The sequence below is a fragment of the Solanum dulcamara genome, chromosome 5, assembly GCF_947179165.1.
Source record: "Solanum dulcamara chromosome 5, daSolDulc1.2, whole genome shotgun sequence".
Lineage (NCBI taxonomy): Eukaryota > Viridiplantae > Streptophyta > Magnoliopsida > Solanales > Solanaceae > Solanum > Solanum dulcamara.
The window spans coordinates 3346268-3359565 of NC_077241.1; the positions used below are offsets into that span (position 1 = coordinate 3346268).

General features: G+C 32.1%; 2 protein-coding genes across 2 annotated transcripts; both read left to right on the top strand.

The window, feature by feature from the left end:
• Nucleotides 1-1946: 1946 nt before the first annotated feature.
• On the top strand, nt 1947-5960 carry LOC129888803 (disease resistance protein RPM1-like). Its single transcript, XM_055963817.1, has 2 exons — nt 1947-4983; nt 5672-5960. The coding sequence occupies exons 1-2, from the start codon at nt 2181-2183 to the stop codon at nt 5674-5676; spliced, it is 2808 nt and encodes a 935-aa protein (XP_055819792.1). The 5' UTR covers nt 1947-2180; the 3' UTR covers nt 5677-5960.
• Nucleotides 5961-10986: 5026 nt separating this feature from the next.
• LOC129888804 (CAX-interacting protein 4) lies at nt 10987-13298 on the top strand. Its single transcript, XM_055963818.1, has 2 exons — nt 10987-11123; nt 11953-13298. Exon 2 carries the CDS (start codon nt 11976-11978, stop codon nt 12963-12965), a length of 990 nt encoding a protein of 329 aa, XP_055819793.1. The 5' UTR covers nt 10987-11123; nt 11953-11975; the 3' UTR covers nt 12966-13298.

Sequence of the window (13298 nt, forward strand, 5' to 3'; positions counted from 1 at the left end):
ATTTCTATTAAAGTTGGACACTATTTTTCATATAGTTATCTTCTATAATGATGTCAATCATCTTGATAAGCTTTCAAAGTCATTTAGGAAATTAGTAGAATATTATCTTCTAGTTTTAAAAAGAGATAAAGGCATTGGACATACTTAAATTATGAAATTGTCAATTACATATATAAATTATGTTGGAGTTTTATGACTTTCTTGAATTACCCCCTCCACTAATATTTATCTGATAAAAAAAAAGTAAAAATGTAGCATAAGCAGACACGGGCTTATTCAATACTAGAAAAAAGCTTCTTAATGATTTTTTTTAATTTGATTCTTTCATATCCGTTTCATTTGTAAAATTTAGAATTTCATGACAATAACTATTTTTTAGTTATAGGGATTGAAAAGTGACAATTTAATTCGTGAAATTTACCTATTCAAAACTGGATAGATGATGAGTCCACCCCTTTATCGTTCTCCACTTAAATATCATATTTTTAGCTGCAATAGGGTTCGAAATTATGACATGCACTTAATCTACATATCAAACATTGTGCTCTCACCACTTTACCAAAGCCTTGGGGGTTCTTATGTTACATTTTATCAATAGCGTTAAGATGGTAATTAGGTTTTCATCCCAACTCTTCGTCATGATTTACTCTTTATCAAACAACTTTCCTATTTTGGGGTTTCTTAGTTCTTGTTGAGAGCAAGAAGGGTCCAATTCCAAAAATTGGATGTCCATTAACTCATCAAGCTGGAGAAATGATGAGTTATGTTGCTCGGATTATTTTAAAATGTGGATGAGCTAGCGCACGTTGTCACTAGGAGTGTATATAGATCTGGTTGGTTTAGATATTTTAAATACCAAACAAAATTATTTGTGTCGAATTTTTAAATCTCTAAACCAAACCAAACAAATAAAATTTGAATTTTTCGACCTCAGATTTTTTCGGATTTTCGGATTTTTTCGGTAAAGTATTCATACAAATATATATCAACTTGTGTTTCAAATATTTCTTTAATCCTACCCGAATACAATTATCTAAGGTGTTTCTTAAGAAAATAATACAAATATGATATGAGTGATGACACTAGAATATTCAACAAAAATAATAATGTAATTGCATAAAACAAATATTGCAAATACATAAGTCAAAATAAAAATGATTATAATTTTAAAGTAATAAATCATGTTAAAATAAATCTAATAAGTATTAATTATATGTCTAAACATTAAAGAAAACTAAATTAGGTTATGTATTTTAATTATCCAAACCAATATATAACTAAAGAATAAATATTTAACATTAATTATTGTATTCTTAGTATTGGGTTGATTTCCTTTGTTAGCAATAGTATTGATTTGATTTTGATTTAAGTTTTATTAGAGTTACTAATATCTATGTAATATAACTTTTATTGGACTAATCAAACTTGAAATAGTATTGTTAAAAGATAAAAATTATGAAAAAGTATAAGAAATATTTATAAATTATATCAAAGTAAATATTTTTTAAAAAATTATATGTATGACGTTAGGTTGGATTGGTCTCAGATTGACTTTTTAAAGCTAAACCAAACCAATTCAATGTAGTCGGTTTTTTTTTCTCGGGTTGACTCGATTTGTGATTTTCGATTCGATTTTGTTCACCCTAGTTGCCAGTATTAAAAAAAGTCAGATACCGACCTAAAAAGGTCGTTTTTTGAAAAACGGTTTTTTAAAATTTGTTAATTTTTAACTCCAAAAATCAGGAAAATAAAAACCTACCTGGATTTCACAAAAATAATAATTAAAGAAACAAGCACAAATATACAATATATACTAGTGGTAGAAAAGCATCCTACTATAGTAAAGATGACATTCTATCCTCGAGTGATGCATTTTATAATTGTGTAATTTTAAAAAATCATTTTTTTACAGGCTTTAATCTTAGTTCCCTTTTTAATAGTGGCAAGAGAGTGTGACATTTTTTTTGGAGTGTGATTAGTGTTATATGGGCCATTGTGATTATAAAAGAATGGAAAGAAGATATTTATTCATTATTTGTGGAACTTGGTGGAGTTAGCATTGGTATTTTTTCCCCCAGTTATATAGAATTTATACATGTAAATGAACTCTTAGCTTTATACATAAGTATAAGTATTTGTCTTGTTCCTTTTGAACAACAATTTCTGATAAAGAATAAAAAATGGCTGAATCTGCCGTGAAAATCTTGATAATGAGCATCGAGTTTGTTCTTGACAATCCAGGATATGTGATTGGAGGAGTTCGTCGAGAGATCTCGAAGGTGAAACTTGAGCTAGAGAGCATAGGTTCATTCATAAAAGATGCTGAGAAGTGCAAGGACCAGAATGAAGGTGTGTGTGTTTGGGTAGTACAGGTTAGGGATGTAGCATTTGAAGCTGAAGATATCATCGATGAGTTCTTGTATCATGTGGATAGCATGAAAAAGGGCGGTTTTGGAGGGCGTCTAGCTGGTGTGTTTTACCTTCCAAAGGTACTATGGTTGAGGTACAAAACTGCCCTGGAGTTGAGTAGAATCAGATCTGAGATTAAAGACATTGCGAAACGAAGCAAGAGGTATGATCTAAGTCACATGGAAGCATCCTCGAACGTTGGATCAAATTCACATAATTCTTGTAGTTGTGTGCAAAATATTGGAGAATCTTCACTTTTCATTCAGAACGACGAAGTTGTAGGGATTGATCATGTGAGAGACTCATTGCTATCAAGTTTGGAGGGAGAGGAAGCTCACCGTATTGTCATTTCTGTCGCGGGTATGGGTGGTTCAGGTAAGACAACTTTAGTCGCGAAAGCCTATACTAGCCTGACCGTGAAGAAGAATTTCGACTGTTGTGCTTGGGTTTCTGTCTCACAAAATAACACAATTGAGGACCTGCTAAAAAAGCTGATCTCGGAGTTTTTCGATGAGAAGGAAGATCTGATCCCGAAAAACTTGAAGTCAATGGACTATAGGCAGTTGGTTGAGACTCTTGTGAAGTTCTTGAACAAAAAGAGGTATATTGTTGTATTTGATGATGTATGGAACAATAATTTCTGGAGACAAATAAGTGTTGCTCTTCCGGATGATAAAAACCGAAGCAGGATCATAATAACAACGCGAAATGAAGATATTGCAGCTTACCCTTATGGTCCTGGTGGCACACATGTTTTTGGTTCTAAACCTTTAGCTGATGACTATGCGTGGATGTTATTCTGCAACAAGGCTTTTTCGAGTCAGCCTAATTGCAAGTGTCCTCCTGAACTGGAGAAAATAGGCAGGAAATTGGCGAAAACATGTGAAGGTCTACCATTAGCACTTGTTGCTCTTGGAGGACTAATGGGGTCTAAAGATAGGTCGGAAATGAAATGGAGAGAAGTTTACGATAGCTTAAGTTGGCATATCAGCAACAATAAGTTATTGGATGAGGTTAAAACTGTTATGTTGTTGAGTTTCAATGATTTGCCTTACTATCTTAAGAACTGTTTTCTGTATTGTTGTCGTTTTCCGATGGGAGAATGGATTGGAGCTGGTAGACTCATTAGAATGTGGATGGCTGAAGGTTTTCTGGAAGAAAAGAACAGCTTGAATCCGGAAGAAGTCGGGAAAATCTATCTCAAAGAACTGATTTCAAGGAACTTACTCCAGGTTGTAAAGCATCAGAGTTTTATAAGGCCCAAGGTTTGCAAGTTGCACGATCTGATGTGGGAGCTAGCTCGTTCGATCTCAGAGAAGGAGAAATTCTTGTCTATATGTAGTGAAGTAGAATTGGAGAAAGACGAGATAAGAGCACGTAGATTGTCCGTGCACAATGTTGATGGAACACTTAAGATGAACGGTGATCTAACACATGTTCGATCTTTCTCCATGTTCAATTTCAAAGGGGAATCTAAGTTTTTGTTGGATGATCTTTTATCCAGGTTTAGACTACTGAGGGTGTTGGAGTTGAACGAAGCCAAAGTTGATACTTTACCTAACGAACTAGGTAAATTGTTCAATTTAAGGTACTTAAGTCTGAGTGGTACTGGAATAAAAGAGCTTCCAACGTCTGTGAATCGACTGAGGAACCTACAGACGTTAGATATTAGACGAACAGAAGTGAATGTACTCCCAAATGGAATCACCGAGCTGCATAATCTGCGACATCTACTGGCATATGGTAAAGAGATAGCAGCGGAACATTTTGCATACGTTAGAGGGGTGCAAGTTCCAGGCAAGCTGTGGAAGCTGAAGAACTTACAAGTACTTAATTGCATAGAGGCAAGCGCGGATATAGCACATAAGATAAGGAAAATGACTAAGCTTAGAAGGATTGAGCTCACAAATGTCAAAGAAGCATATATGAAGAATTTATGTTCGTCCATCGACAAACTTAAATTCCTTCACCATCTACTTTTGATGACAGTGGATGCAAATGCAATTCTTAAATTAGACGATCTCTCTGAGACTCCATTAATTTTCCGGAAGGTTACTTTGGTTGGAAGAATGTGCAAAGTGCCTCGTTGGTTTTCTTCGATGCCCAACGTTATGCATTTGCATTTGCATTGGAGCCAATTGCCAGAAGATCAGGATCCTATTCCCTGCATCAGTCAGCTTCCGAGTTTGGAGCATCTTGTGCTGGTTAATGCCTACACCAGCAAGAAACAGCTGCTCTTCAAATCAGGATTCCAAAAGCTCGAGGACCTACACGTTTCGTGCTTACCAGAGTTGGATAAAATGGTATTCCTGGAAGGAGTTATGCCAAAACTCGCTCGCCTGCATATACACGATTGTCCTAAACTGAAGGAGGTTCCTCAAGGACTTGACTATCTTACCCATTTGGAACAGATGAATCTGAAAGCAGCTTCATTAGAACTCGTTGAGAATATCCGTGGCAAAGGAAGTAGCAATCGTTCAAAGGCTGGACGGATCCCATCCATCAAACATTACTATGAGGTAGATGGTGTTAATTCATATGAAAGCCTGGCCTCTAACACATTGTGTCCAACAGGTACTTCATTTTCTTCTTCAATTCATATAGCATTCTGAGAAACTGATTGTTAAGAGTTAGGTGCTCCATTGTATTTTCCCATTGAGGCCGAACCTAAACTTGTGCTCGAAAATAGCTATACACACACTCATAAGGGATGTATGGATTCTCGAGAACAGACGAGCCATGGATAGCTATCTTAGTTGCGTGCACGTGCATCACACAAGTCTATGTTGCATCAACCTATACTAATGACTTGATAACAACAATTAATCGTCAGCACGTGCATTACACACAACACGTTTTCTCTTGTTTTTCGCGTAATTTGAAGTTCACAATCAAGGCATATAATCATGTTGTAACATCCAAGCCTCATAACTTAAAATCTCTTTTACCAATCTACTTTAAGCTTGCTCTGTGTACTTATTGAAAATTCAAGCTTCTCTTATCACCTAATCACAAAGATAACTTTCGTGGCACAAACTCTACTAATGCACTATGTTGTTCGAACATTTCAAAAATGTTACTATACTCATGTTGGATACTCCAAAAATGCACTATTTTTGAACTATCAGATGTACCTCATAGAATTTTTGAAGAGTCCGAGCAGCATAGCTAATGCATATCAAAAAAAAATTTTCAATGACGTAGTATGTGTAGCCTCATTGCTCGAGATATGTTAGCTCTGACAATTTGTTGTAACATACAGATTGACGCGGAACATTGCAATAAATCTCCAACATCTCTTATGGTGAACGCGTCGTCCTTCCTCTGGTTTTAGAAGTGCCCTTCTATCTATTTCTCTAGCAATAATTCTTGAAATTGGTTGTTCTTCCTGGTGTTTATTTAGGTGAGGTACAGTGGTGCTTGTTGGGATCGGCCATATGAATCCTCACTGTCCATGTTACTTTTCTATTTGCATTTATAAGTAATACTAGTATGAGTTGTATTATGAACAATTTGTTGCATAAAACATGATGAATCATTTGTTGCTGCAAGCCTGCAACTGTCAACATGCCTCTGCCAGGGGCGGATTTAATGTGTCTGTAGTGAGTTCATCTGAACCTAGTACTTTTAACACATAACATAAATTTATGTGTAAAAATTCAATAAAATTGCAATTAATATATATGAAGCCGTAACTTTTAACAATATATAATGAGTTTGTTGCTAAATCTTAAAGATTGAACCAATAGAATTACCACTTTTTTTTGTAACCTAGAGAACTTTACAACAAAATGTAGCATAATTATTAATTGTTGAAGTTTCAACCAAATTCTCAGAGTTTGTCTTTTATCTTGTAGATGTTTCTGTCAATTGCAAGTTTATCAAATAGGACTAATGTTGCCTAATGATGATTAATGTGTTAAGAAAGGTTTCATCTAGAGCATTCAAGGTGCAAGACCACTTCTTTGCAATTATGACATTTTTACGTATCTAACCAGAGATATCGGGTTCGAGCTTTTAAAAATGGAATTTTTTTTGCTGTGGGCGTCGCCCAAATAGACATAACATGAATTCAGATTAGGTCGAGCCTGAATACATATACTAAACATTGAATCAAAAAAATCAAAAAAAGACATTCATTTATCAGACACTCAATCAAAAAAAAAAGGACATTCATTTCATAAAATTTAAGTGTCTAATATGAAAAGATCACCATAGAGTTCATCATATGATCACATAGTAGGTAAATTCCTCATAATTTTCTGACTTGTTCACCATTGGTGATATGTCACTAAAGTTTTAAGTTGTTGTTTGGCCACAAATAAATTTGGAAAAAATCTAGAAAATTTTTGGGAATTAGTATTTTGGCCATATAACTTGTCATAACTTGACAAATATATTTGGCAAACATCATAAGTTCCCAAGTTCTACAGAAAACTAGAATTTGGGCAAAATTTTAGTATTTGAAAATTTATAAAAATTTATAAATTACCTCAAACTTTTGCATTTTATAAAAACATGCATCATTTATAGTTTAAGACTAAATTTCAGCCCTATTTTGTTGTACAAAATTTATACCGTTATATACATATTTTATAAAAAATTTGTCCAAGCTTGCTCTCCGAAGTTACTTCCTATTACAAGTAATAATAGTAGCTTCTCGTATACAAATCAATGGTATTTTCCCTTTATTTGCTTCCTCTTTTTTTCAAATTCATATTAATTGTGTTCGTTTTCATAACTTTCACGAAACTTATTCATTATAAAATGATAATGCAAATTTATGGATATTTTTAATAATTTTTAGAACGTATAGATATAAATCATATTTTTTTTAAAGTCAAATATTTCTCCCAAAATCTATGGTCAAATGCATGGTGAAATTTCACCCAAAACTTCACCCAAAAATACTTGCCAAAAATATTTGGAAATTTATGGCCAAATACTAACTAATTTTTGTTCTTAGTGATAAATGACTTAACACGTTTAAACTTTAATTTATTAATGTGTGCTTTTGGGTATCTTTATATAAGAAATATATTACACTTAGATTAAATTTAGAATTATTATATTTTTAAATATAGAGTAACAATACAAGCTAACATAAACATTGGGTAGACGAATGCTGACATGGTATATGATTTGTTAAATTTGTGATGATTTTCTTGGATCAAAACCACATATTTCAATTAATTAAAGATTAAATATATTTAATCATTTATTACATAAACACAAATTAGATTTTGTCAATATTTGAGGAACAAAAGGTGTAAATTCTCCTATTTGAATTCATGACCTTCCATTCTAATTGTAGCGTCTTAGCTAGATAAATGATTATCCGCTTAGATTGTTTACATCAATTTAATAAATATATGGCAAATCACCGCAGATGTCATCACAAAATCATAGCTATCATTGGTCGATTCGTAGTCTAACTCTTGAATTGTTATTTTTTTTCCGAGTTTCACATCCTAACTATTAGTTATTTTCTTTTTCTACCTAAACTATTATCATTTATATATAAAAACACTCCCCAACTATCAATTATTCTATTTTCCTACTAAACTATCACTATCTATAAATATAGTAGTTGTATCATTTTCCTATATGAACTATCACCGGAAAAAGAGAACAACTGTTAGTTGAGGTATACAGCTCATGAAAAAATAATAATTCAAGCGTTCTTTTTAATCGTTAACTCACACATAAAAAGAGAAAGTTTGCATACGTATAGAAATCAATTTATGATTTCTTCTTTTAATTTCTTATAGCAAGATTTTTTTTTAATTTCTCACTCGATATATGATCCTCGTATGAGATCTTACTAATTTGAATTTCCATCAAAGAATTTTATTTTTATTACAAAAAAATGATTTCACTCTCAACATTCCAATCTGAGATCTCCTATTAAAAAATGGGGAAAAGGGTCTGATATATTTCTCTACTTTGTCATTTAAGAGTTGATACATAGGGCACACATATATCTACATTTTTATAAAAGTGGCTCACATATACTCCTACCATTATAAAAGTGGTTCACTTATACCCTTTTCATCTAACGAAAATAAAAAAAATATTTAAATTTGTTTTGATTTTTATTTTTTAAAAAAAAAATCCATGGAGGGTTTAAAATAACGGAAAAGGGTCAAAATTACCCCTGAATTTTGAAAAATAGTTTATTCATGCCCTTCGTTATACTTTAGGGTCAATTATACCCTTATTATTATACTTTGGCCAAATATGCCCGGAGTATAACAGAGTGTCACGTGTCGGCCTCTCAGTGGACAACTTATTTTCCCTTTTAAATGTGTTTTTTTATTTGTTTTTAAATCTGTTTTTTATTTGTTTTTAAATATATTTTTAAAATTTATTTTTTTAAATCTATTTTTTTAAAATATGTTAATTTTAAAAAAACAGATTTTTTTTTAAAAACGATAAAAAAAAGATTTTAAAAAAAGAAATATTTTAAAAACAAATAAAAAAACATATTTTAAAAAATAGATTTAAAAAAATAAATTTTAAAAACAGATTTAAAATCTTTTTATTTTAAAATCTGTTTTTTAATCTTTTTTTTAAAAAATCTGTTTTTTATCTTTTTTATTTTAAAATCTGTTTTTTTATCTTTTTTTTAAAAAATCTTTTTTTTAAATCTGTTTTTTTATCTTTTTTTTAAAAAAATCTGTTTTTAAATTAACATATTTTAAAAAATAGATTTAAAAAAATAAATTTTAAAAACAGATTTAAAAACAAATAAAAAACAGATTTAAAAATAAATAAATAAACATATTTAAAAGGGAAAATAAGTTGGCCACTTAGAGGCCGACACGTGGCACTCTATTATACTCAAGGGCATATTTGGCCCAAAGTATAATAATAAAGGTATAATTGGCCCTAAAGTATAACGAAGGGCATGAATAAACTATTTTTCAAAGTTCAAGAGTAATTTTGACCCTTTTCCGTTAAAATAATCCATCTAGTAAAGTCTGGAGGTATACTTGATCTTTTTTACACATGAATTGATTTCTTTGATTATCATTATTTGAGTTATTTTTATTTTTTTTTTATTTTATTTTTTAATATAAAAATTAAAGAAAAAAGTGTGAATGGATAAAAAGAAAAAGTAAGAAAGAAATTTAAATTATTATGTAATGAAAATAAAATATTAAAATCAAATGGAAAAAAAGCAAAGATAGAGAAAAACACAAAGTAGTAATTATTTTTGAGCGTACTGTATTGTGGAATGTCCATATAATTATAGGCATAGGATGACTTGGAAAACTTATATTTCTACGGTAGACTAGACATCGGTGCCCGTGCTAGCACGGCCCAATATATGTTATTTTTGTGTTTAATCTATGTGATATAAATAAAATTTAGAAAATTAATTAAATTTTAATTTGATTTTTAAATATTTTAAATTATTAATTATTGTGAATTATAGTAATTTTTTACTTAATTTTTAAATAATATATGTTATTCTCCTTGTCTCAATTTATGTGGCACTGATAAAATTTTGAAAGTCAAAATTTTTTATATGTCTTTTAATTTTTAATTTTTTAATTATCGTGATTTTTATTACACTTATGTCATTTTTAAACAATATATGTTATTCATCTATTTCTATTTATGGGACACTGATTCGAGTGTTAGTTAAATTTTTTATATGTCTTTTAAATATTTTAAGCTGTCAATTATTGTGATTTATTGTATTTTTTAGATATATTACTATTGTTAATTATCTAGGTTTACAATACTTTTTACATAGTTTTCTAATTAAATAATACATATTGCTTCTTTTGTCTCATTTTATGTGACGTCGATAGATTAATTTCAATAATCAATTAAATTTTTTATTTATTTTTAAAATATTTTAAGTTGTCAATTATCATGATTTATAGTATTTTTTATACTTTTATGTAACATGTTTTAAAAACTATTTAAGTTGTCAATCATCACGAGTAGTATTTTTACACAATTTTTAAATATATAAATCATTAAAAATAAGACAAATAAATTAAAACAAAAAAATTATTCAAAAATTATAAATATATCCTCAAACTGCTTAAGCAAATATGTCGATTTACTGCCTGAGCACCTCAAGAAGCAACGTGATAAGCAAGCATGACGATGAGTCAACAGAAACTCCTCATTTTTACTTCTAATATAGTAGGAAAATAGTAGGGCCCATTGCAAGGCATCCACAAAATACATTATTTACAATATAAGTTTTTTTTTTGTTATATTATAATTTAAAATTAGTTTTTTTCGTAATTATATTATAATTTAATTTTTTTATTTGTAAAAAAACTGGGCCATCTATAATAAACTTTACAAAAAAATTAGTGAAAAAAATTTAATTATCAAAATAATAAATTAAAATTATTTGTTGAGTCAAAAAAATATGTATATCGGAAGGATCAAATATATTTCTAGATGGATTTTTTTAATAAAACATTTGTTCCACTTGCGCTGGGAAAATGATACATGTGACATGTGAGACACTTTATTAACTAGAGGTATATGATGACAAAGTTTAGGGGTATAAAACGACGTCGTACCCGGGTCATAAAATCTATTTAATTCGCGATGAGATTCCTTCGATTCTCCTCTGTTTTTCATTATTTGCAATTTCGAAATTGAGAGCTCCGACTCAAAATCACCGGACATAGGTTTCAGATCGTCGCCGGAGAAAAACTGATAGAATCGCCGGAAGGGTAAGTTTCAGATCCCAAAATTTCACTTTATATCTGAAAAAACCTAGAGAAATAACTGAAAACCCCGATTTTGTTGTTTCGTTCTTTTTTTTCATTTTTTTAATTGATTGTGCAATCATCGGTAGCTTGTTTAACGGGAGATGGAATGGAATTGATATTTGATGATGAGCCGAATCGAAGTAGTTTGAGATTGAGGTGAAATTGTGTAATCTGTACCTTTACTAACCCTACTAGTTTGAGATTGAGGGAAAATTGTTATTGATGATTGTGATGTAATCTGCACTTTTATTAACAGATCATATATGGAAAACCTTGAGAAAAAGCATAAAAAGGCACGATTTTATGAATTTGAAAGCTCATCTAATATTCTGGTTCAAATTGGGAATTGGTTAAAAGCTAGGGCTCTAATTTTTTTTTATGCTTAACTATTGCCTTTTGGTGTACACATCCTACTACTGTTCTGATTTTAAGATCCGCATTTTGATCTTCGAAAAGATAGGGTTGGGAATGTTGATGATGCTTACGTTGTGATCTTCAGTGTAAACAGACACTTAGGATTTTTAGCTCTGAATATGGAGCTCTGAAAGGCTGCTAAGGTTTGGAAGTCTGGTGTTTTAATGTTAGAATTTTAGTGAATACAGCTTTTTCACATCTGATTTTAGCACCGAATTTGGAGCTTTAAAATGCTTCCAGGTTTGGAAATTTGATGCTTACATGTTGATTATGTATATACAGCTATTCAACTTCTGATTTTGGCTCTAAATTTGTTACTGTGAAACTATTCTTTTTGAATGTTGATGCTTAAATATTAATTTTTTGGTGTATGCAGCTTGCTGGTGAAAAACAGTAAACATGCCGGCCACAGCAGGTAGGGTTCGCATGCCTGCGAACAATAGGGTTCACAGTAGTGCAGCCCTACAGACGCACGGCATCTGGCAAAGTGCTATTGGTTATGACCCATATGCTCCTAGCAAGGATGAAGACAAGAAATCATCTACCCAGAAAGCGTCGTCGGCTGCAGATCCCGAAAATGCTTATGCGAGCTTTCAGGGTTTGCTTGCACTTGCTCGAATCACTGGATCCAATGCTGATGAGACCCGTGGAGCATGCAAGAGGTGTGGGCGGGTTGGCCACCTCACTTTCCAGTGTAGGAATTTCGTGAGTGTTAAGGATGACAACAAGGATAAGGATGCAGAGGCAATTGAAGCTGCTGTGTTGTCTGGATTAGAGAAGATTAAGGGACATTGTTCTAAGATGAAGGGGAAAGCAGAAAATGAGGAGAGCACTGAAGAAGAGGAGGAGAGTGAGAGTTCTGATTCGGATTACGATTCTGAAATGGAGAGGGCAATTGCTGAGAAGTATGGTAAGAAGGTGAGTAGTAAGTTAAAGTCATCATCTAAGAAGCACAAGAAGAAAGATTCCGATGATGATGATGATGACGAGTCAGACTCTGGAAAAAGGAAAATGAGGGGTAGATCAAAGAGGAGGAGGAGTGGGAAGAAGAGAGGACACAGTGATTCGGAGGATGATGATGAGGATAAGGAGCGCAGGAAGAGGAGGAGGGAAAAAAGGAGGAAACGGGATGACTCCTCAGATGAGGAGGAGGATCGTCGAAGGAGGAGAAAAAGTAGGAAGGAGAAGAGGAGGAGGAGAAGTCATAGACATGTGGACAGTTCTGCTGAATCAAGTGATGAATCTCCTCCAAGGCACAAGCGTAGGAGCAGAAGAGCAGCAGCCTCAGCGTCTGATTCTGATGCCAGCAACTCTGATGATGCACGAGTAGGCAGGGACAAAAAACGTTCTGAGAAGAGGAGCAGGAAACGACATGATGATGAAGAGTAGTAATGCACTCGTGAAAGGAGATTTATTGTCTACTATCTGGATTGCAGGTCCATTCCTTTCTATGGAACTGCCTAGGTACTTTGTGTGTATCTGTCAATGTCTATTTTCATCGTTTGCCTCAACGAATACTCGTCTGCTTGTAATTTTCCCTTCATGGTCTTGAGTATTGTTCAATATTGCATCAGTTATTCAGGATATAGCTATCCTTGAACTTGCATCATGTTATCCTTTTGAAGGTTTTGTGGAGTGACTAATTGCAATCCGTAAATTGTGCAACTTCTTAAGGTATTAAGTTGAAGTGATATATGAGCCTATATTTACCATAGCCTTTAA

Bases quoted from the DNA above. Each gene is read 5' to 3' on its own strand.
- LOC129888804 (XM_055963818.1), top strand. From the start codon at position 11,976: ATGCCGGCCACAGCAGGTAGGGTTCGCATGCCTGCGAACAATAGGGTT.
- LOC129888803 (XM_055963817.1), top strand. From the start codon at position 2,181: ATGGCTGAATCTGCCGTGAAAATCTTGATAATGAGCATCGAGTTTGTT.